The sequence below is a fragment of the Herpailurus yagouaroundi genome, unplaced genomic scaffold (genome assembly GCF_014898765.1).
Source record: "Herpailurus yagouaroundi ecotype Mexico unplaced genomic scaffold, PumYag 162, whole genome shotgun sequence".
Lineage (NCBI taxonomy): Eukaryota > Metazoa > Chordata > Mammalia > Carnivora > Felidae > Herpailurus > Herpailurus yagouaroundi.
The window spans coordinates 40,494,200-40,516,625 of NW_024412403.1; the positions used below are offsets into that span (position 1 = coordinate 40,494,200).

Below are 22,426 nucleotides of genomic sequence, written 5' to 3' on the forward strand. Positions count from 1 at the left end.
GCTAAGATCATCAATGACTCCTAGACTGCCAAATGACCATTTTTTAGTAATCATCTCTTGGGTCTACGTTTTGCATTTCTTTATTGAATAATTTCTTTATTGAATAATTTCTTTATTGAAATTCTCTTTTGGCTTCCATGAAACTCTTAATATTTTCCCCAAATTCCTCTGACCACTGTTTTTTCTTTTTTTTCTTACACATTTTTCTTTTCTTTTTTTTCCTTCTTCCTCCCTCCCTCTCTTCTTTCCTTTCTTCATTTTTTTTTTTTTTAAACTTGGTCCTTAAATGTTAGTGTTCTTGTTGGTTCTATCTTGGGCTACCACTATGCTAATTGTACACTCTCTCCCTGCATGATATTATCCAAACTCCTATTATTTTAGTTATTACCTAAGTGCTGATGGATCACAAATTTGAATCCCTAGTTATATTTTTCTAAGTTTTAGACCAACGACTTACTGAGTATCTCCACCTAGATGTCTCAAAGTACCTGAAATTAAAGGGACTCCAAACAATTCATCACCATCTCCTTGAAGTCAGTTCCTTTCCTGAGTCTCCTCCTCCAGTGTTGCCAGGTCCTGATTTTGCCTCCTACCTTTAATTATTACTAAGTTTTGCTCCTTTTGCCTCTTAAATATTTGACACACATGATTTTTCACTGTGTGCCTGCAACTTCTGCTCTAATTCAGATCCCATTTACCTCGTACTTTATTACATCACCTTTCTGCTTTTCTTCTCTATAACTTCATAGCTCTTTAATTGTTTATCTACAGAGTTGCCTTGTGATTTGATCCACCTGAAATCCGAATCAGACTATGCTACTCCCCAGTGTGAACTCCTTTTTTATATCACTGGTACCAACAGGATCAGTGAGAGCTCTTTGATAAGGCATATATGGTCCTCCTTGATTTGGACCTTGTCTTTCTTGTCATAACTCTGAACATTTTACTGTCCAGCAGTATTGTTCTTATATTTGTCAGAACATACCATAAATACTCTTTCTCACTCTGACGTATTTTTGCTTACGATGTTCTTATGCATAGGATCCTCTTTTTCCCTTCTCTGGCTAACCTGCACTGTCTTGGGTGTTTTTCTTCCCCGAGAACTTTTCTCTGATGCCATCTCAGACTACGTTAAGTACCTCACTCCTGTATTCTCATTTTTTTAAATCTCTGCTTCCTGACCTGCATTCATTGGAACTAGAGTAGATCCTTATGTCCTTGCAAAGTTGGATTATGCTTTTTCTGAGTTTTTCCTACTTTCCATATATGCAAGGTAGCAGAGACTTCAGAATACATGGAAGTATCTCTGTAGCAGATTAAATTTAGAGACACATTTTCAAAATAACAGTATTTACTAACCAAAAGTAGTGTTTCCAAAATCCAGAGCTTACTATAGTCTACATCCATTTACCATTGTCACCCACCTACAAGTTCAGACGTAATTGAGGAACCCTACTGACAAGACGAGGCAGCTTCTTGGTTTTTACCTTATTGGGATTGTATCCATGTACGCTAATAGTCCAGAGTTCAGAATCTGTGACATTTTGACTAATTTGGGATGAATCTCCTGTCAAAAGGCCACATTTGTGATATCTTAAGAGAAAATAAAACCCACTATCTATATAAACTGAATTCTATCCAGAACTTTTCTGCTTTCTACCAAATAAGGTAGATCCTTCTGGTGCTGTCTACAATACCTAGATCTTTCCTAGTATGCTGTGTGTTCCCTTAGTGCTTGTTGTTCTGGATATTTAAAAACTCAAATTTTACTTTCTGTTTGGCCCCTATGTTCTTGGCACAACAAAGAAAAATAACTGAACATGGGATTCAGGAGCACAGTACTCTCTTCTGAGCATTTTTCTCAGTAAATGTAGTATGGTTATTTCTGTAGGAACATGTCTTCCTCTTGTATTTCTCCATCCCTAGCATGACCCCAAAGACTAGTATTTCTTTTCATGCTACTGTTTTCTACTTTCCAAGTCCATTAAGTCTGTAAAACTTCCCTTTCATAGGAGCTTTCCTGGTCATTCCCTCACTTGCCTAAAGCAAGAAAATGCTCTTTCACAATTTTCTGAACTGAAGCTGTTATTGATAATGGTACCGAAGCCTGTGTCTTTGAGGACCAGTTGAGACCTAAAGATCTACTGACACATAGCCCATCTGAAAACCTTCCTTCAGCCTTTGAAAAACACTGATATTTTACTAATAATAAATTAATATGAATGAATTTCTCAGGGCTGAGTGAGTTGAGAGTTTACTGGGGGCGGGAGGTGGGGAAGCATTCCTTTTATGCTACCATAGGGCTAGACTCTCCTGTTTTCTCTTTAAGTTTATTTGTTCATTTATAGAGAGAGAGCATGAGTAGGAGAGGGGGGCAGAGAGAGAGAGAGAGAGAGAGAGAGAGAGAGAGAGAATCCCAAGTGGGCTGTCAACCAGATGCAGGGCTCAATCCCAGGAACCTTGAAATCATGACCTGAGCCAAAATCAAGAGTTGATCATCCAACTGACTGAACCACCCAGGTACCCCTCCTATTTTCTCTTTAGTATTCCAACTCTTCCTTCCAAGAAAGACCTGCTGAGAGTTTCAACTTCAACCTAGTTTTTAAATAGATCCTTGGCTCCCTGGACCAAATGTAGAAGAAATCTGTTAGCACAATCCTCCACAGTCCTTTCTCTTTGCCATAGTTGTTTTCTGTTTTATTTTTTGTTCTTATTTTTTCTTTACTATGTATCAAAACTGGTTAATTAAACTGATACCATTCCTCCCTGATTTTTTTGGTTTACCATTTCCAAAGCCTAAGAAACAGATTTGCTTGCATGTCGAATTCTGATTCCTCCCTACCCAGTCCCTCATTGTCGTTTTCCTTCTGCCTCCCAGTAAATTTGGTTCCCAGAGCCAGCATTTCCAGGAACTGACCTTTAACATTTCTTTCTTATCCCTTAACTTTTGAGTTTGTAGCATTTTTGCAGTTATTTTCTCCTCATCAACCCAAGAAGGTGGCACATCCCTGCATAGCCAGGACTACTGTCCTCTTTATTGTTGGGTGCGCTCCACCACACCTCCTTTACACTGGTGGTTCTTCTGTTCAGTCATGATCAGGGTGTATCTAATGCCCATTACCCTGCTATACCAGGGCCGCAGGCCCATCACCACTTCACTCACAGCTGCTGCAGAGATGGTAGATGAGATCTAAAGTGGATGTGCCCTCTCGTCTCAGCTCTTGATCTCCAGAGCAAGTTAGTAAAAATGGTAAAGCAGGATGTGGGAACATTTTGTGCTCCTATTTCAATTCATGTGATGGCTAAATTTAGGACGACTGATAGGCAATAAAATTGCTTAGATCAAAACTATTTTTTTCTTTAAAGAAATAACATTTAAAGCAGAAAATATGGTGTATTAGATTAAGATTTTGTTATGACCTTATAGTAAACATGACCTTGTAGTAAAGCACAAATCCTGTATACGGTAGGGAGGATGCTGTCCAGTAGACCAACTTGAATCCCACTGAATGGAAAACATCTGCATGTTGTGCCTCGGGGCTCCTAGGGCATAATTCTCAACTACCCTGTAAACTTGAGATAGGCTCCCTCCTTCTCCCCAGAAGAAGGGCACTTTAAACATGTTTAAAATATAACTCACAAATTAATGAATGCCTGTAATTTAAAGTTTTTTTTTTTTTTGTTTTTTTTTTTTTTTTTTTTTTTTTTGCTTTAATCCTGAAATGTATAAATTGTATATAAATAAGCAGGATCTGGAAGGACAGTCGTAATTCAAGTTGGGGCCTGGACTCAAATCCCAGTAGAGAATTCTAGTAAACTAGGCTGGACTACATTATGGAGACTCCTTTTGTTTTGTTTTTATTTTCGACTTTTTTTTCTGTAAGCAGATACACCTTATTGACTCAGAACCGAGAAGAGCCGAATGACCTTTTCTGTCTGTATCTTGAGCCCAGAATTTAAGTCTGTGATCATTCTAGTGCATACATGTATATTTCATTCAGTAAAAAAGAGTCTGAAAGGCTTGAGATAAGCTTTTAATACCTACAGTGGAATTGACTTGGGTGGCCTTCTCTAAATGTTGTGCTGGGTATGGGTGGGTAAAAAGGGTGATGGGTGGGGTGGCTCCAGACCCTTTTTATCTCTCAGAACATACCACAAAGAGAACATACCGTAGTCACAGCCATGTAGCATTGCCATTTTAACAATGTGGAAGTTTTTTATTACTACCTGTTAAGAAGTGCTTCACAACAACCCCACAAGGCAGATGAAGTGCTGGAATCTAAAAACTGGGACTGTTTGTTTGTTTTTGCCTGGAGAAGGAAGCACACTATGGACAGGAGTCCAGTGCTGCTCCATCTCCTAGATGTCAGCAACACCCAGTACATGTTTCTATTATTGTCTTGACTCAGAATGAAAAGAGGCAGTAGGAAATTGTAAGGGAAATATCTGGTTATGTCAGTGCTCTATTTTTCCACCGTACAAAGAGATCTATCATAGTTTGGTAAAAGATCTATCATAGTTTTGTTATTGTTAAATTATCAACCATCTTTCTTGGTAACAGATAGAGTTTATTATACATCTTAAAGGAATGTGTTAACTATGCCTATGAGGCACATTCTTTTACATTTCAAATATCTTTGTACTCCCTTAGGTCACTGCTAACTATACTATATTGGGACAGTAGTTGGCATAAAGTGCAGTCAGGATACAAATAGATAAATAAATAAAATACTTGTGTTCCTTGCTCTGAAAGAGCTTGGGAGGAAATTAGACCTACCAAAAAATAAATAGAATGGAAAATAAACTTGGCCTAAAAAAACATTATAAGTTTTTCAGAACCATATTCAAATTATTCCTTCTGAATTATCTAGAAGACCAAATCATTAAATGTGGGTTTCAGAGTTTTTTTTTTTTTTTTTTTTTTTTTTTTTTCTAAAAGGTAAAGGATAAGTTTTATAGGATATGCCTATCATCTCATATGAAGAAAATGTTTTACTATCTTTTTCTCATGATAATATGGTTTAAAGTGTTATGACCGTATTTTAGTATGCAACATTAGATGTTCTCAGTTTATAGCTTAGAACTGTTTAAATATTAATAGGTGTATTAACTATGATATGAGGCTATGGAATATGCAGTAGTTAATTTTCTTTATTTTTCTTTCTCTAATATACAGTGACAGTTATGGTACACATAGATACATAAAATTGAAGTAAAACTGTTTTGATTAAGTTATATGTTTTGGTAAAATTTCCTGTCATAATAATGTGTTTTGCCAACAGAGATAGCTATATCTATTTTCTACTCTATGGTTCTCTGATACCAATGGGGTGTCTCCAAAAAGTTGATCAGTCTTAACACTCGCTGGAGTTAGCACAGAGCCCACTGGTTCAAGGCTCAGTCCTACAAGACTGTCCTCATTTTAGATGCCAGTCACAAGTCCCGGGTTGCCACCAATACGTCTGACTAACCAGCTACCAATTCTAGAGTCCTCATAACTCTTTCCACAGTGTGATAATTTGCTAGAACAAGTCGTAGAACTCAGAAAAGTGCTTTACCTAGGAACAGCCAAATGGAAGCAAAGTTTTGGGGACTGTAAGTGGCACAAGATCTTCCCTGCCCTTTTTTGGGGCATGCTGCCCTCCCAGCGTATCAGTGTGTTCACCAACCCAGCAGCTCTCCTAATCTCTTTGTTCAAGAGTTTTTTATAACCTAGTCTTCAGCCCCACTCCCTTCTCCTGAGGTCAGAGGGCTGGGGCTGAACTTCCCATTCTCTAATCAAGTATTTGGTCTTTCTGGTAACCAGTCCCCTCCAGGAGCTATCTAGGGGTCCCCTTTCTTGAGTTAAAAGATATTGCTATCACTAAGGAAGCTCACTGAGGGTTTTAGGAGCTCTGTGCCAGGAACTCCAGACAAAGATCAAATATATGCTTTTTATTACATCACCCTAATAATGAAAAAGTATATATCGATAGAATTCTAGATCTTCTCCATCAAGGCTTTCAGCAGTTGCTTTGCATCTGTGTCAGTTATCTGGACACAATTTAATTTGTCAATATGGTGGCTTCTCTTTCATCTCTGTACTCTTGTGGCTTTAGAAGACTTTCATCACTATCTCAGTATTACCATTTCATTTTATATTAGTTGAGTTTAGGGACTTTTCAGTACACAAAGATGTTATACTCCAAAAGTTTATTTGTAATTTCATAGTTTTAAATTTAGAACATATTTTCTGTTGAAACAGTAGGGTAAGTGGTGAATGTTTTTATACCAATTCGTTGGCTTTGGCAAGATAGGGTGCCAAGTTCAAAAGAAGAAAATTAGGAGTCTTTGAGTGTTGAGGATGAAAAGGCTCGTGATCGCTTTTAAAGATAGGGAAATAAGAGCTTTGCCACTTAGTGTCTGTCTGCACCTGTCAGAGGAAAGATTGTGTGCTGTGGACTGAATTGTATGCCCACAAAATTCATGTTTTTTGTTTTTTGTTTTTAAGTTTATTCATTTTGAGAGGGAGAGAGAGAACACATGTGAGCTAGTAAGCTGGGGAAGGGTGGGGAGAGAGAAAAAGTGCAAGTAGGGGAGGGGCAGAGAAAGAAGGAGAGAGAGAATTCTAAGCAGGCTTCAAGCAGCACAGCATGGACTTGGGCTTGATCCCATGAACCATGAGATCATGACCTGAGCTGAAATCAAGAGTTGGATGCTTAACTGACTGAGCCACCCAGGCACCCCTGCAAAATTCGTGCTAAGTCCTAACCCCTAATGTGACTGTATTTGGAGATAGGGTTGTAAAGAGGTAATTGAGGTTAAAAGGTTATGAAGATGTGACCCTAATTCAGGGCGAGGGTGACCTTATTAGAAGAGAAAGAGGTACCAGGGATGGGCACACACACAGAAAAGGCCATATGAGAACACAGCAAAGAAGGCAGACATCTGCAGGCTAAAGAGAGAGACCTCAGGAAAAATCATACCTGCCAATACCTTGACCTTGGACTTTCAGCTTCCAGAACTGTGAGAAACTTAGTTTTCTGTTTTTTAAGCTACCCAGTCTGTGGTATTTGTTATAGCAGCCGTAGGAAACTAATAAATTGTGTTATTTTAGAACAGAATCCCAACCAGTGCTCCATGGAACATTAACATCTAGGAAATGTTAATAGAGATTCTTAAAAGGAATTCTTGACTTAACAAATGTAGGAAATAATCTATAATATGTTCTCCACTTAAGAATTGACTGCATATTCATATACTAAATAGTCTTAGAGGCCTTGGAGCAAAGAAACCTATTCAACTATTAGGGGCAGAGGGGCAGAGAGACAGGGAGAGAGAATCTCAAGCAAGCTGCATGCTATCAGCGCGGAGCCTGATGTGAGACTCCGCTCACCAACCATGAGATAATGACCTGAGCTGAGATCAAGAGCGGGCACTTAACCAACTGAGCCACCCAGGTGACCATGGTTATTTTTATTATGAGTAAAGTTATACATTATACACAGAAATGTATAAGGTTGGTGTTCCATCAGTAAAAGGATAACGAGTGTTGGCTCTGTCGTTTTATTTGAGGTGAAATTCACATAACGTTAACCATTGTAAAGTGAACAGCAGTTCAGTGGCATTAGTACTTTCACGATGGGGTGTAACCACCATCTCTAGTTCTAAAACATTTCATCACCTCACACCAAAATCCTGTACATGATAAGCAGTGACTCCGCATTCTCTCTCCCCAACCCCTGGCAAATACCAGTCTGCTTTCTGTCTTTGTGATTTGTCTATTTTTTCTTTTTTTTTTTAATTTTTTTTTAATGTTTATTCATTTTTGAGGCACAGAGACAGAGCATGAGCAGGGGAGGGGCAGAGAGAGAGGGAGACACGGAATCCAAAGCAGGCTCCAGGCTCTGAGCTGACAGCACAGAACCCGACACGGGGCTTGAACCCAGGAGCTGTGAGATCATGACCTGAACCGAAGTCGGACACTTAACCGACTGAGCCACCCAAGCGCCCCTATGATCAATCTATTCTGATATCTCATCTGAGTATAATCATAAAGTGTTACCATTTGTATCTGGCATCTTTCACTTAGTATAATATATTAATGGTTTATTCATGTTGTAGTATGTATCAGGACTTCATTTCTTATTATACTCCAGCTCTCATACCTAGAAGTGGAGTTGGTAAGATCATATGGTAATTTTATGTTTAACTTGTTAAGGAACCACCAAATTTTTATCCACAGTGGCTGAAACAGTTTACATTCTTACCACCAATATATAAGGGTACCAGTCTTCACATTCTCATAACACTTGTTATTTTCCTTTTTTGTTTTTGATTATAGCCATTCTGGTGGATGTGAAATGTCTCTCATTTCCCTTATGACTAATGATGTTGAGCATCTTCTTTTTGTGTTTATTGTCCATTTCTGTATCTCCTTTGTATAAGTGTCTATTCAGGTCCTTCAACCATTTTTAATTTGATTGTCTTGTTTTTGAGTTTTAAGAGTTATTTTTATATTCTGGATACTAGACTCTTGACATATATGTGTGTGCGTGTGTGTGTAGTCTTGTTTTGGTATTTTAAGAGTTATTTATATATTCTGAATACTAGACTCTCTATATATTAATAAGTTGTGTGTATGTGTGTATATATATATGTATATATAGTTTGTATATATTTTTTCCTTTTCTGTGGGATGTCTTTCCTTTGGTGCACAGCCTTTAATTTTAACAAAGTCCAATTTATCTTTTTTTTTCTTTTGTTGTTCATGCTTTTAGTGTCATATCTAAGAATCTATTGCTAAGTCCTAGATCATGCAGATTTACTCCTATGTATTCTTCTAAGAATTATGTAATTTCAGTTCTTACATTTGGGTCATTAATCTTTTTTTAGTTAATTTTCATATACATTGTGAGGTAGGGGCCCAATTTCATTCTTTTTCATGTAGACATCCTATTGTCCCAATGCCATTTGATAAAGAGACTATTCTTTCTGTTACCATTGTTTTTAAATCTACTTCTTGACTAGAAAGGTACTCTAGTGAAGTGATTAAGATTACTGATTCAGGAGACAACACTTGGATCCAAATCTGGCATTACTGCATACTATCTTGTGACCTTGGGCAAGTTATTGAAACTTCCCAACTCTCAGTTTTCTTTAAATGTAAAATAAGGGGCCCCTAGGCGGCTCAGTCATTTAAGAGCCCGCGTGACTTCTGCTCAGGTCATGATCTCTTGGGTTCATGAGTTCGAGCCCCGCCTCGGGCTGTGTGCTAACAGCTTGGAGCCTGGAGCCTGCTTTGGATGCTGTGTCTCCCTCTCTCGCCTCTGTCTGCCCCTCCCCCACTCACACTCTGTCTCTCAAAAATGAATAAATGTTAAAAAAAAATTTAAAATAATAGAAAAATCAACTCCATAGCATTATTGTCGATATTATATTGCATAATATATGTACAACACTTCGCAAGGTTCCTGGTAATGAAAGATCAGTTTTGGCAAGAATTACCATCAATATCTGTGATTTTTTAAGAAATTACTATTTAGTAACAGCTAACCCAAATTATAGTCCCTTGGACCTAGACTAGCACTTTAATTCTTCAAAAGATGGGACCTGATGGGTCCAAATGAATAAATTAGAAAAACTTCAAGATTGAGTGGAACTTTAATAGTGTATCAGGACATTGTGTGTTATTTACTCCTTAACAATTATCCTTATTTTATGAATAAGCAACCTGAGGTTTAGAATATTAACTAACTTTCCCAAGATATCATCATATAATGATCAGGTGGCAGAGGGAGGATTCAAATCCAGGTCTGCCTCATTGGAAGGTCTACTATTTCACTCTGTTGTGATGATATGATGACTTAGTGACCTGTCTTCCTGCCTGGAATTTCATATAATACTGGGGTAAGAAGAGATGAAGAATGTGTTTGTGACATATTTATGTGCTATATAAAACATTGCATAGTATCAGTTCTCTAAGGGAATCTTTTATTGTGATGTATATACACTTTTGGATACTATAGCATATCTGCAGTTATCTTTTGTAGTTCTTTAATTAATATTTATGGTCCAAGTTTTAATATATTTGACTTTATATATATGTACTATATTGAATTAAAAAAATTAACATCTAGTAAAACATGGTTTCTTTTTTTTTAATAAAGTCTCCAAGTCTGATATTTTAAATGGTATTGAAGAAAATTACATTTAAGTTTTTTTTGTGATTCTCTTAGATGTAATAAAGGAACAGAATCGAGAATTACGAGGTACGCAGAGGGCTATAATCAGAGATCGAGCAGCTTTAGAGAAACAAGAAAAACAGCTGGTAAGTAGAACATTAAATTTCAGCTTAACTTTTCAAACAAATTTGGAAATTAGTGTTAGAATAATTAGCTAACTAAGAAAAAGACACATGGCAGGTGGTAAGTGATTTACTAAGAAATGGCATTTTATGTCTTCCTGAATTTTCTGCTTACCTTCGTTTATTGTGTCATTCTGCTGACTTTTATCAGGATTCTGTGTATTCTGCTGATTATAAAATCAAATTATTCTTCAGTTTGTAGAAGTCATGAATGCCCAGGAGGAAATATTTCTCAAAACACAGCTACTTTATTGTCAGTTAACAACAAAGATTAAATGGTCCTGAATAACAAAAAGTTACAGGAAATAATTATGTTAACTCACAGATATCTTACTTGATGTTTTAGTGATCATTATGTCTGTGATAATGAATGTCCTTTTTTTTAAATAGACTGTCTTGCTTGTCTTTAAATATTTTTATGTTATGTTTTTATATGTTGCTTTAAATCTTTTAAACAAACAGCATGATTGACGTATTATTGACATGCAGTAAACTCCATTATTTAAAGCATATAATTTGATACATTTCAGCATATATATATATATATATATATATATATATATATATATGCTGAAACCTTTACTACAATCAAGATAATAATGAACATCCCCACCATCCGGAAAAGTTTCCTTATTCCCTTCGCAATTACTTTTACCTATCCATCCCTCCCTGACACCCTCCTTTGCAGTAAATACTGATCTGTCACTGTAGGTTAGTTTACATTTTCTAGACTTTATATAAATGAAATCATATAATATGAATACTTTAATTTTTTTTTTTTTAACATTTATTCACCTTTGAGAGACATACAGAGTACAGTGGGGGAGGGGCAGAAAGAAAGGGAGACAGAATCTGAAGCAGGCTCCACGCCCTGAGCTGGCAGCACAGAGCCCGATGGCAGGGCTCAGACCCACAAACCGTGAGATCATGACCTGAGCCGAAGTTGGATGCTTAACCAACTGAGTCACCCAGGCGCCCCTATGAATACTTTTTTTTAATGTGGTTTCCTTCAGTCATAATTATTTTGAGATTAATCAATGTTATATAATCAGTATTAATTTTTTAATTGATGAATATTACTTTATTGTATGGGTGTTTTCATGTTTATTTATCTGTTCAACAGCCAGTGGATATTTGGGTTATTTCCAGGTTTGGGCTATTTTGAATGAAGTTGCTATTAAGATACAATTGGAGTCTTTGTGTGAACATATATTTTCGTTTCTCTTGGATATATCTCTAGGATTGGGATTGCTAGATTATGGGGTAAATGTATGTTTAACTGTGTAAGAAACTACTAGACAATTTTTCAAATCAGCTGTAATGTTTTCTGTTCCCACCAGCTAGATATGAAAGTAAAGTTGTTCCACAACCTGGCTAATAGTTGGAGTCAACAGTCTTTACATATTAGTCATTCTAGTGGTGTATAGTAGATGGTCATTTTAAATTGCATTTCACTTATTGCTAATGACGTTCAGCATCTTTTCATGTGCCTGTTTGCCATTTACATATCTTTTTGCCAAAAGTGTCTATTGAAATATTTTACCCATTTTTTTCATCATGTTGTTTCCTTTTGTTTATTTGTAAGAGCTTTTTATATATTTCAAATATAAGTACTTTATTAAATATGTATTTGGTAAATATCTTCTCCAGTTATTGGCCTTGCCTCTTTTATTTTCCGAATAGTGTCTTTTGTGGAACAGAAGATTTTTATTTTAATCAAGTGAAATTTCTTCTTCTATGACTAGTACTTTTAGTGTCCTAAGAAATCTTTCTCTAACCCAAAGTCGCTAATATTTTCCCTTCTGTTTTCTCCTAGAAGAATTATAGTTTTAGTTGTTACATTTAGGACACTGAACCATATTGAATTAAGTTTCACTGTGTTATCAGGTGAACATGGAGGTTCACTTCTGCATCTTTTGAGCTGATGGTCATGCAGTTTTTCTTCTTTAGTCTGTTAACCTAGTGAATTGCATTTATTGATTTATTAAAGTTAAAATCAGGCTTTTGCTCCTGGGATAAGTTACATTGGTAATGACGTGTTTTTTTGAGATACTATTTTCAGTAAGCTGAAATTTGTTAAGAATACAGTAAAACCTTGGTTTGCGAGCACAGTTCATTCCAGAAATGCTTGTAATCCAAATGCTTGTAATCCAAAGCACTTGTATATCAAAGCAAATTGCCCCATAAGAAATAATGGAAACTCACATGATTCGTTCCACAACCCCAAAATATTAATATAAAAATGATTACAATATTGTAATACAATACAAAATAATAAGGAAAATACAAAATATAAAGGAAAATAAGCAAATTAGCCTGCACTTACCTTTGAAAACCTTTGTGGCTGGTATGTGAGAGACCAGAGAGAGGAGGGTTATTGTGTAGGACAACTTTCATTGTCACTAACAATCAATACTATCTATTGGCTCAATGGAATCTTTTTCTTTTCATGCAGCTTTACAGAGAACCTATCCAATGATACTTGCTTTTGCTTCCTTTTGAGGATTTCACGTTAAGTGTGACATTGCACTGTTGTTAAACAGATTTGTTGTTTGCACTGCCACAGCCTTATTTGGGTGTGCTTTTCTACAGAATTTTGCGCTATATCTCACATTTTACACATCTCCCTAATCTCATTTGAAGTGAGGGATTCCTCTGCCTTTTCCTCCTCCTTCACTGCAGACAAGATGCAGACATAGACTTCTTATAAAATCTTGCAGTTTCAGCCACTTGCATACCTTGTTTGTACTTCTCGATAATTTCCTTAACTTTCACCATAATCATCTCCTTCATCTTACCGCCTTTTTTTCAACCTTTTCCTGTGTGGGGGTACACTCACACAGATGTTGACTACAGTACAGTATTTATAAACTTTTGTCATATACTGTATTTAATGTAACTGACAATAAGGCAGCAGGGGAAAGGGTCTCTATATGAAGGCAGCCTGACCTGGAATGAAGCAGAACATTCCTAAGCTTACTCTTGTTTGGAAAAGCAAAAAACCATCCATTGGTGCTTTGAAGTGACAAAAAATACACTAGTGCCAGTTGTGGGCACCTTCCAACATTCTGAAAAATCACCAATTTCTGCCAAACATCTCAGTCTAAGATCGAGCATCTGAGCATGGGAGACGATCACTCACAATTCCACAGTGATATGGAGAGAGAGAGAGAGAGAAGAACCATTGGCTCAGTTGTGATCATGTGACGTTCATCATCACACACTACTCATATTGCAAGACATCGCTTGTTTATCAAGTTAAAAATTATTAGAAATGTTTGCTTGTCTTGCAGAACACTCGCAGTCCAAGGTTTTACTGTATTTGCATCTAGGGGTGCTGGGTGACTCAGTCAGTTAAGTGTCCAACTCTTCATTTTGACTCAGGTCGTGATATCATGGTTGTTGGATCAAACCTGTGTTGCATATGGAACGTGCTTGAGATTCTCTCTCTCCTACCCCTCTTCTGCCCCTCCTGTATGTGTTATCCCTCTGTCTCTCACAAAGAAAAAGTAAAGAATATTTGTATCTGTGTTTGTGAAAGATACTGATTTGTAGTTATCTTTTCATGCAGAGTCTTTATTTGGTTTTGACATCTGAGTGATGCTGACTTTAAAGCATGAGTTGGTTTCTCATTTCTTTACTGGAAGAATGTGTATTTCTTCCTTAAATATTTGAGAAGATTCATCAGTAAAGCTGTCTTTGTGGATAGGTTCTTAAACTACCAGTTCAGTTTTTAGAAAAAACAGCTACAGAATGGATCATCAGATAATCTTTTTATTTTATTTTATTTTAATTTTTTTTTTTACATTTATTTATTTTTGAGAGATAGAGAGAGACAGGGCACAAGTGGGAGAGGGGCAGAGAGAGGAGACACAGAATCTGAAGCAGGCTCCAGGCTCCTAGCTGTCAGCACAGAGGCCGACGTGGGGCTCGAACTCACAAACTGTGAGATCATGACCTGAGCCGAAGTCGGACGCTCAACCGACTGAGCCACCCAGGTCCCCCAATAATCTGTCTTTTTAAATGAGCTTTGGTAGTTAGCATCTGTCAAGATCCATGTTTACTAAATGTTAAAATGTAATGACCTGTTATTCATAATGTTCCCATATTATCCTTTAACATCTTTAGGATATGAAGTGATGCCCCCCTTTGCATTCCTCATCTTTGTAATTTTTATGCTCTCTTTGTATCACTTTTTCCCCTCATCTATCTGGCTAATGGTCTATCAATGCCAAAGGTCAATCTCTTATAAAAAATGGCTTTTGATTTCATTAATTTTCTATATTGTTTTTTCTTTCCTATTATCTAGATTTCTTTTATTGTTTATATTTTTACTTGTTTACTTAGTGTTTTACTTTTTTTTTACTTTCTCTATTTTGAAGCTTATGAGATATTCATTTTTTTCTAACATAAGCTTTAATGCTATAAAGTTCCCTCTAAGAACTGTTTTAACTATAGCCCACACATTTTGATATGTTGCATTTTCCTTTTTGTTCCAAGTTCAAAATATTATCTTATTCTCCTGAGATCTTTCCAACCCATGACTTATTTAGAACCATGTTGTTTAATTTCTGCTTATTTATGATATTCCTTCCAGTTTTCCAGATTTCCAGTTTTATTTCATGTGGTTAGAGAACACACTTTGTATGATTTCAGTCCTTGTAAATTTATTGAGCCTTGTTTTCTGATACAAAATGTGGTATATTTTGGTGATTTTTCTTCTTTTTTAGTGTACACTTGTAAAAAGAATGTTCTGCTGTTGTTATTTTAAAAATAAAAATGTTGTTTAGGTCAAGTTGGTGATAGTGTTTTTGTAAGTCTATAGCATTACATAGTCTCTCTTCACATGTTCTAACAATTATAGCCGTGCACTTAAGAGAGAAGTTGTTGATATTCCTCATACTAATTGTGTATTTGTTTCTCTTTTCAGTTCTTTCAGTTGTGCTTCCCATATTTTTTTTTAATGTTTATTTATTTTTGAGAGAGAGAGAGAGCGTGAGCAGGGGGGAGGCAGAAAGAGACGGAGACACAGAATCCGAAGCAAGCTCCAGGCTCTGAGCTGTCAGCACAGGGCCCGATGCGGGGCTTGAACTCACTCTTGAACTGTGAGATCATGACCTGAGCTGAAGTTGGACACTTAACTGACTAAGCCACGCAGGCGCCCCTGTGCTTCAAGGTTGAAGCACTGTTCTTAGATGCATGCACATATAGGATTGTTTTAGTATCTTTATATTATGAAATATATCTTTATCATTATGAAATGCCCCTTTTTATTTCCTATGATATTCCTTTCTCAAGTTTTTTTAAATCTGATATTAATGTAGCCATTCCAGATTTTCAGAATTTAATAAATAATTATAGAATATATTTCCTATCCTTTTACTTAGTTTTGTTTTTTGTAATTAAATTTGGTTTCTTGATATAGCATATATTTGGGTTTATATTCTTATCTAAAATGACAACTTGCCTTTTATTAAGGTGTTGGATGAACCTTCTTACTTAATTTAATTGTCTATATAATTAGCCTTAAATCTACCCTTGTGCTTTTTTCTCTGTCCCACCAACTCGTTGTTGTTTTTTGTTTTTTGTTTTTCTTTATCCTACTGACTTTTGGGTTGAGCTTTTTCCTTTTCTTCTGGGGCTTTTTGTGAATACTATTTTGTAGACTTGCTTTGTGTTTGTGGATGAAGGTACTAGTTCTGTCTTTCCCATGTAAACATATGGAATAAATTGCCCTCTCCAATTACTCTTTTTCTCTGACCTTATGACTGCCTCTTCCTGTCTTCATGATCAGGGAGAAAAGGGTATATGATGTGTGTTTGATTTTTCTTCTGAAATAAATCATTGGGAACGACCTATCAATGATTTTTCCCCCTGTTTTTATTTCCTTTCTTAGGAATTAGAAATTAAGAAAATGGCTAAGATTGGTAATAAAGAAGCTTGCAGAGTTTTAGCAAAACAGCTTGTTCATCTACGGAAACAGAAAACAAGAACTTTTGCTGTAAGTTCTAAAGTCACTTCTATGTCCACACAAACAAAAGTGATGAATTCCCAGATGAAGATGGCAGGAGCAATGTCTACTACAGCAAAAGTAAGTGGGGACCTTTATATCCATACATTTATAATTTTATCTAAGATATTTAAATGTCAGTATTCAAATCAGATTTAAAAGTACCTCCTGATGTATATGGGGTACAGAATCTGTGTAATATTTAGTAAAAGAAGTTATAAGACTAGATAATCCAAATAAATACTTCTAGATTTTTTTCATTGAAATATAGTTAACATACAATATTATATTAGATTCAGGTGTACATAGATTCTTTACTGATTTGTTTTACTATAAAATTTCTTTGTTAGGACATGTTGATTGTCCCAGGGTCACATTTAGCTTCTAAATTTTTTAAATTGACTTAAAGTATTATTTGCTTTTTCCCTTAAATTGTCAGAAGATTTTTGGTCTTGTTATTTCATTAAGCTGTAAGTTTTGATTACTTCTGAGTAGTAATTTCCTCTTGATCCATTTTCATGTATATGTCAGAAGGACATGTGATTTCTGTCAGAAGGATTTACCAGTTAATTTTGTCAGAAAATTATGTTTAACTTACACCCTTTGTATAAAAAAATAAATGTTTTCACTCTGGAGTTTAAAGGACTTTGAGCTTTTTGATTTTTTAATAAAGAGCCCCTTGATGTGTATGAAGTACTGTGAAGAATAAGAAGACTTTTAAGACAAAGGCGCTGCTCTCACAGATTTTATTGTTCAGTTGAGGATGGGGTGGGAGTAAGGAGCAGGGAGGTTAAACTATTTCTAACGGGGAAACTATCCACTATACATCAGTGTGTGCTAAATTTCAGTGAACTGTTCAGATCTTTGAATTGAGTGATCTGAAAGACTTTTAGAAGACCTAGGTGTGAAAAATATCACTAGTTGTTAAATATAAGGAAGGAGAAGTATTTGAATATGGAGACCAAAAGAAAAGAAAGCCACAGAGGAAGAGCAAGTATGAAGTTCATATTAGAAAAATGGTATGTACAGTGGATTCTTGTTACTTGAAGTAGTTAATGTTCTGTAGTTGGGAACACTGAGTTAGTGAGTATCGAATCATTGCTCCTAGGGGAAATACAAGGTTAGGTTCCTGTGAGCCTTTGGTGACAACATTTTTGTCAACCAACTTATACACTAACATTGTTTAATGTGTGTTTCTGTTGAAGGACTCCATATTTAATAAGTATTATTGATTCATTAACATTGAATTCATGCCTAATCAGAGCTAATATGTATTTTTCCACAAACACATTATAGCTTCCTGCACTTAGGAGCACTACACAACACTTTAGTACTATGGTTGGGGCCATTTTAAATGGCAAAGTCATCAACAAAAGTTACAAAAATGTGGCACTAAATAGACCACAATAAGGACACTTGTGTACAGTATGAGAGTTGAGACAAGAAAGCAGAGGTCACCTTGTTTGACCTCAGCTGGAAACAATCATGTTGGATAACTCAATTTTTTTGCCGTTCCCTGTGTGTCCACAGAGAACAGAAAAGCACTGTGAGTATTGGTCTGCAGTTACAAATAAATTTAGTGAGTAGGCATATCCACACATATGGAATCCAGAAATATTGAGGAGCAACTATAATTGTTTTTTAGATTACAGAGCACACGAATATAGAATTTGCCTTTCTCAGGTGCAGTAAGTATAGTGACACATTATGTTCTTAAAAAAAATGGAGGAAATTTCAATGTAAGTTTGTTCTGTTAATTTACTCTTGATGGATCTTTGTCATTTTACAGTAAAAAATACACAGTTAAGAGCAAAAACTTTCGTTTTCCTTTTTTGTTTTCACAAGTGGACAGGACTAAACATCTAATTTGGGAAAAGATCATATGTGATGATCACACAGTTGAGCTGGGTCACCTTTCAGTAATAAGGGGAAAACCATCTACTTTGCAGTTTTTTCTTTTACAGGTAGTAGGTTAGGAGAAGGTACTGAATATGGTCCTGCCATGCAGAGATGGCTGAACTGGAATTTTCACTTAATTATCTTAGAAATGTCTTAATTCCGCAAATACTTGTTTAGACCCTCGAGTAGGTACTATAACAAATGATGGGGATGAAGTAGACAGCAAAACCAGGCAGGGGCTTAAAATGGACAGTCTGTTCCAAAAACAGCTCACTCGAAGAGGTGGTTCAGTGTAGTGATTAGGAGCATACATTTTGAACCAGATTACTTGAGTTCAAATCTCACTTCTATTCAGTAGCTTTAGGACTTGTGGCAAGTGAATTTGCCTTTCTGTGCCTTCATTCTCCATTTATAGTGTAGGGAAAATGGTGATGCCTAGTACATAAACATTTGTTAGGTCTAAATGTCTTTTAACTTTAAATGTTATATATAAATAATTATGCTTTAGGTACAGGGCCTGGCACATAGTTAAGGCTATATAGGCATTTACTGCTTTATCATCATTCTCATCGTTGTTAGTATTAAGTTGCAAGTAATATAATTTACATCAATAAATGGAGAATTTCATTTATAACAAGTGAGATCAGTGTGGCTAGACGGCAGCGGTACAAAATAAGACTAGCTTGTTCAGCAGAGTTTGGTGGTGGTTGGTCTCAGGGAATTCTGGAATTTGGCTTTTACTACTGAGAGCAATGGAAAGCCACTTGAGAGGTATGCGCTGGAGGGGGATGGGGGAAATCCAGTGTTACTAGTTACTTTGGCTGCAGCATTACATACAGATTGAGAAAAGACTGCTTGGTATCTTTGAAACTGATGTGTTTTATATTGTATAGTATCTTTCAATACTGAACTAACTGTGTAATACATATGTAAATTTTCTATATAATATGTATAAAATATTTGCCCATACTAGATAGCATTAATCTCTTTTAATGAAATAACTTGTGATATAAAATGTAAGAATTCTTTTCACATTTTTTTGTAAAACTCGTTCTGTTCATTTCTCCAAACCGTGATTTAAAATATGTTAACGGTTTAAGTATTCATGCTGTGTATCCTTTTTCATTTAGACATCAAAAGCTAAGTGACAAATTTTGTAAAATTTAAATTACAATTATTTTCAATTTAGACATTAACTGCTTCGCACATAATAAGCAAATGTAGTTTTTCCATTTGAATAGCATTGGATTTTTTGTTGTTGCTGACAATGTTTTTTAATTACTTTATTTATTTATTTATTTACTTATTTATTTATTTATTTTGCCTACTGTTCATATGAGTTTTTCACCTGGTCTTTATTATACAAGCAGATGGTTAAGCAGATGGTATCCAAATATTTCATTTTTTTCTAGAATACTTTGTACTCTTATATTTGATGATGACAGAATGTATATTTTTAGAAACCCTGTATCTAATTTGATGTGTTTCCTTTGAACTTATTTCATAGTAAAATTTTTCCAATTATGTAGCCAACACGAATCTTTTCATATATTTAAAGACAATGCAAGCAGTTAACAAGAAGATGGATCCACAAAAGACGTTACAAACAATGCAGAACTTCCAGAAGGAGAACATGAAAATGGAAATGACTGAAGAAATGAGTAAGTTTAATAACTTATAATGAAATTTGCAGTTTTTTCATCTTTGAGTTAGCCAAGTTTATTTACTAGCAACCTTATATTCTAATCCATAAAAGGACAAATGTTGAAAAAAATGATATAGCACCCTTCTGAATAGATGTCTGTATTGTAACTCTAATAATTTTTATTTAATTAAAAAATTTTTTAAATGTTTGTTTTTAAGAGAGAGAGAGCAGGGGAGGAGCAAAAGAGTAAAACACAGAATCTGAAGCAGGCTCCAGGCTCTGAGCTGTCAGCACAAAGCTTGATGGGGGTCTGGGGCGCTCAAACTCAGCTCAAACTCACAAACCGTGAGATCATGACCTGAGCTGAAGTTGGACGCTTAACCGACTAAGCCACCCAGGCACTCCTAATGCATTTTTAAATTGGCAATGTATAAGGCTCAAAATTCTATCCAACTTTAGTGGAAGGAAAAATATAAAATATGATATGCCATATTTCTATGCCATATTGGCCACAGCAGTTTTACTTTATTGATTAGTGCAGCAAAACCAACTTGTGAATAAAATAACTTCCTGATATGAATTTGATAGTTTCAGAGTTGTGTTGATTCTTTCATACTGTAGAAGATGTGTGGTTTTATTGGAGGTAGAGATAATGGAGCTCTTCTGTTATTTTTTTCTTTTCCTTTCCAGAGTTACTTAATACTTAGTTTTCTTCTTTTTGACTATAAGCTAATTGCATGTTGTAGTAGAAATATAGGGAATACAAAGGAATGAAATTTATGAAAAATCTATTATCACATCTCACAGATATAGTTACTGTTAATATGGTATGTTTCTTTCCTATATTTTTCCATATCTTATAGTAGTTAATCCTATTATATGTGTAATTTTGAACCTTATTCTGCTTTTAAAAAACATACTAGTATGACATACGCATGTACTTATGACCTTAAGTCTTCTCTGAAGTCTTTTTTTTAAATGGCGTTAATACTGCATAACATTGGAGCTCCTGGGTGCCTCAATGGGTTGAGTGTCCAACTTCGGCCCAGGTCATGATCTCACAGCTTGTGAGTTCGAGCCCCGCGTCAGGCTCTGTGCTGACAGCTCAGAGCCTGGAGCCTGCTTCAGATTCTGTGTCTCCCTCTCTCTCTGCCCCTAACCCACTCACATTCTGTCTCTGTATCTCTCAAAAATAAACACTAAAAAAAAATACTGCATCACATCGATATTAAATAATATCATCTTAATTTATTGAACCATTCTTACATTGGTCAATAAGACTGTTTTAAAATTTGTATTTGATAATCCTTTGATAAATGTTTCTATATTATTTTTGTCTACTTTTCTGAATCTCAGAGTATTAACGTTTATAAGGCTTTTGGTTTATACTACCAAATTCTTCCCAGAAAGACAATACCAATCTTTATTTTGCCAGTTACAGCATCTGGTCAACATTGAATAATTACCTGAAATGATATGTTAAACTGATATCATTATTTTGCAAAGATATTTCCTAATTGTTTTACAATTATGTACAGCTATGCCAGATTAGTTCTGCATAGTTACTAGCATTTTAATTTAATGGCATGTAGTGTATAAAATAGTGTCAGATTAAATTACCAGATTAAATTACTAAACTCACAACTGTTCAAGTATTCAATTTCAGAATATCTATTTTCCTTTTAGGAGATAATGAAATTGTATGTGTATCTTTGATAGTTCAAAAATTTTTTTAGCTTTCACTTTGAATCTTTAAAAATATGACTTTTTTGAATCATTAGTGAATTTTTAATGACTGTGAGAATTGTCATTTATATAATGATTGCAGTATCATGTTTATGTGGCTTCCAGTGATGGCACAGGTGTGAGATCTTAGAGGAATTAACTTTTCCATTAAGCTATAATGAAGAGAATCAATAAGCTCATACTTACAACTCTTATCTATCATAGTTTTCATTTATGTTTTAGTACTTGGCAAATGAGTCTGAAAGAATAGTAATTGTTGGTGATTACTCATTTCTTCTATAACCTACTAAATTACATTAACAGTGTTTCATTTAAAGGTAAAGTCAAGGATTCAAGGTTTAAATTGATAGATCTTTTTCCAATTGATATTTATGTTGTGCACTGCTGCTCCAGATCTTGTTCACATTCAAGTTTTGGAAACAGGTTCTTTGAGAAGTCTGTATTATATATATATATATGTATATATTTTTTTATGTATATATATATATACACACACACACATATACACACATACACACATATGTATATGTTACATAACCATATTTTATATATATGTATGTATACATATATTTATAAATGGTTAATTACAGTTTTTCTGAAAGCATTCTTTTTAATCCCGGATTATACCTTTCTGTTATTCCCTTCTTTCATTTTTTTTCTTCACTACTTCTTGAGGCACTTACAGACTTTGACCTGGATTTCCCACCTCCATCATTACTTCACTAGCATTGGATTATAACAGCTGCTAAATTATTTTTCCAGAAACTTATCTCTGAGCATG

General features: G+C 35.3%; 1 protein-coding gene across 1 annotated transcript in view; it reads left to right on the forward strand.

Moving 5' to 3' along the window:
- The window catches only part of CHMP2B (charged multivesicular body protein 2B), a 30,005-nt gene that overhangs the window by 3,634 nt on the left and 3,945 nt on the right, over positions 1–22,426 (forward strand). Inside the window, exons 2-4 of the mRNA XM_040484227.1 lie at positions 10,218–10,309; positions 16,242–16,436; positions 19,813–19,915. Of these exons, the coding sequence (XP_040340161.1) occupies positions 10,218–10,309; positions 16,242–16,436; positions 19,813–19,915 (390 nt within the window). The remainder of the gene's footprint in view (positions 1–10,217; positions 10,310–16,241; positions 16,437–19,812; positions 19,916–22,426) is intronic.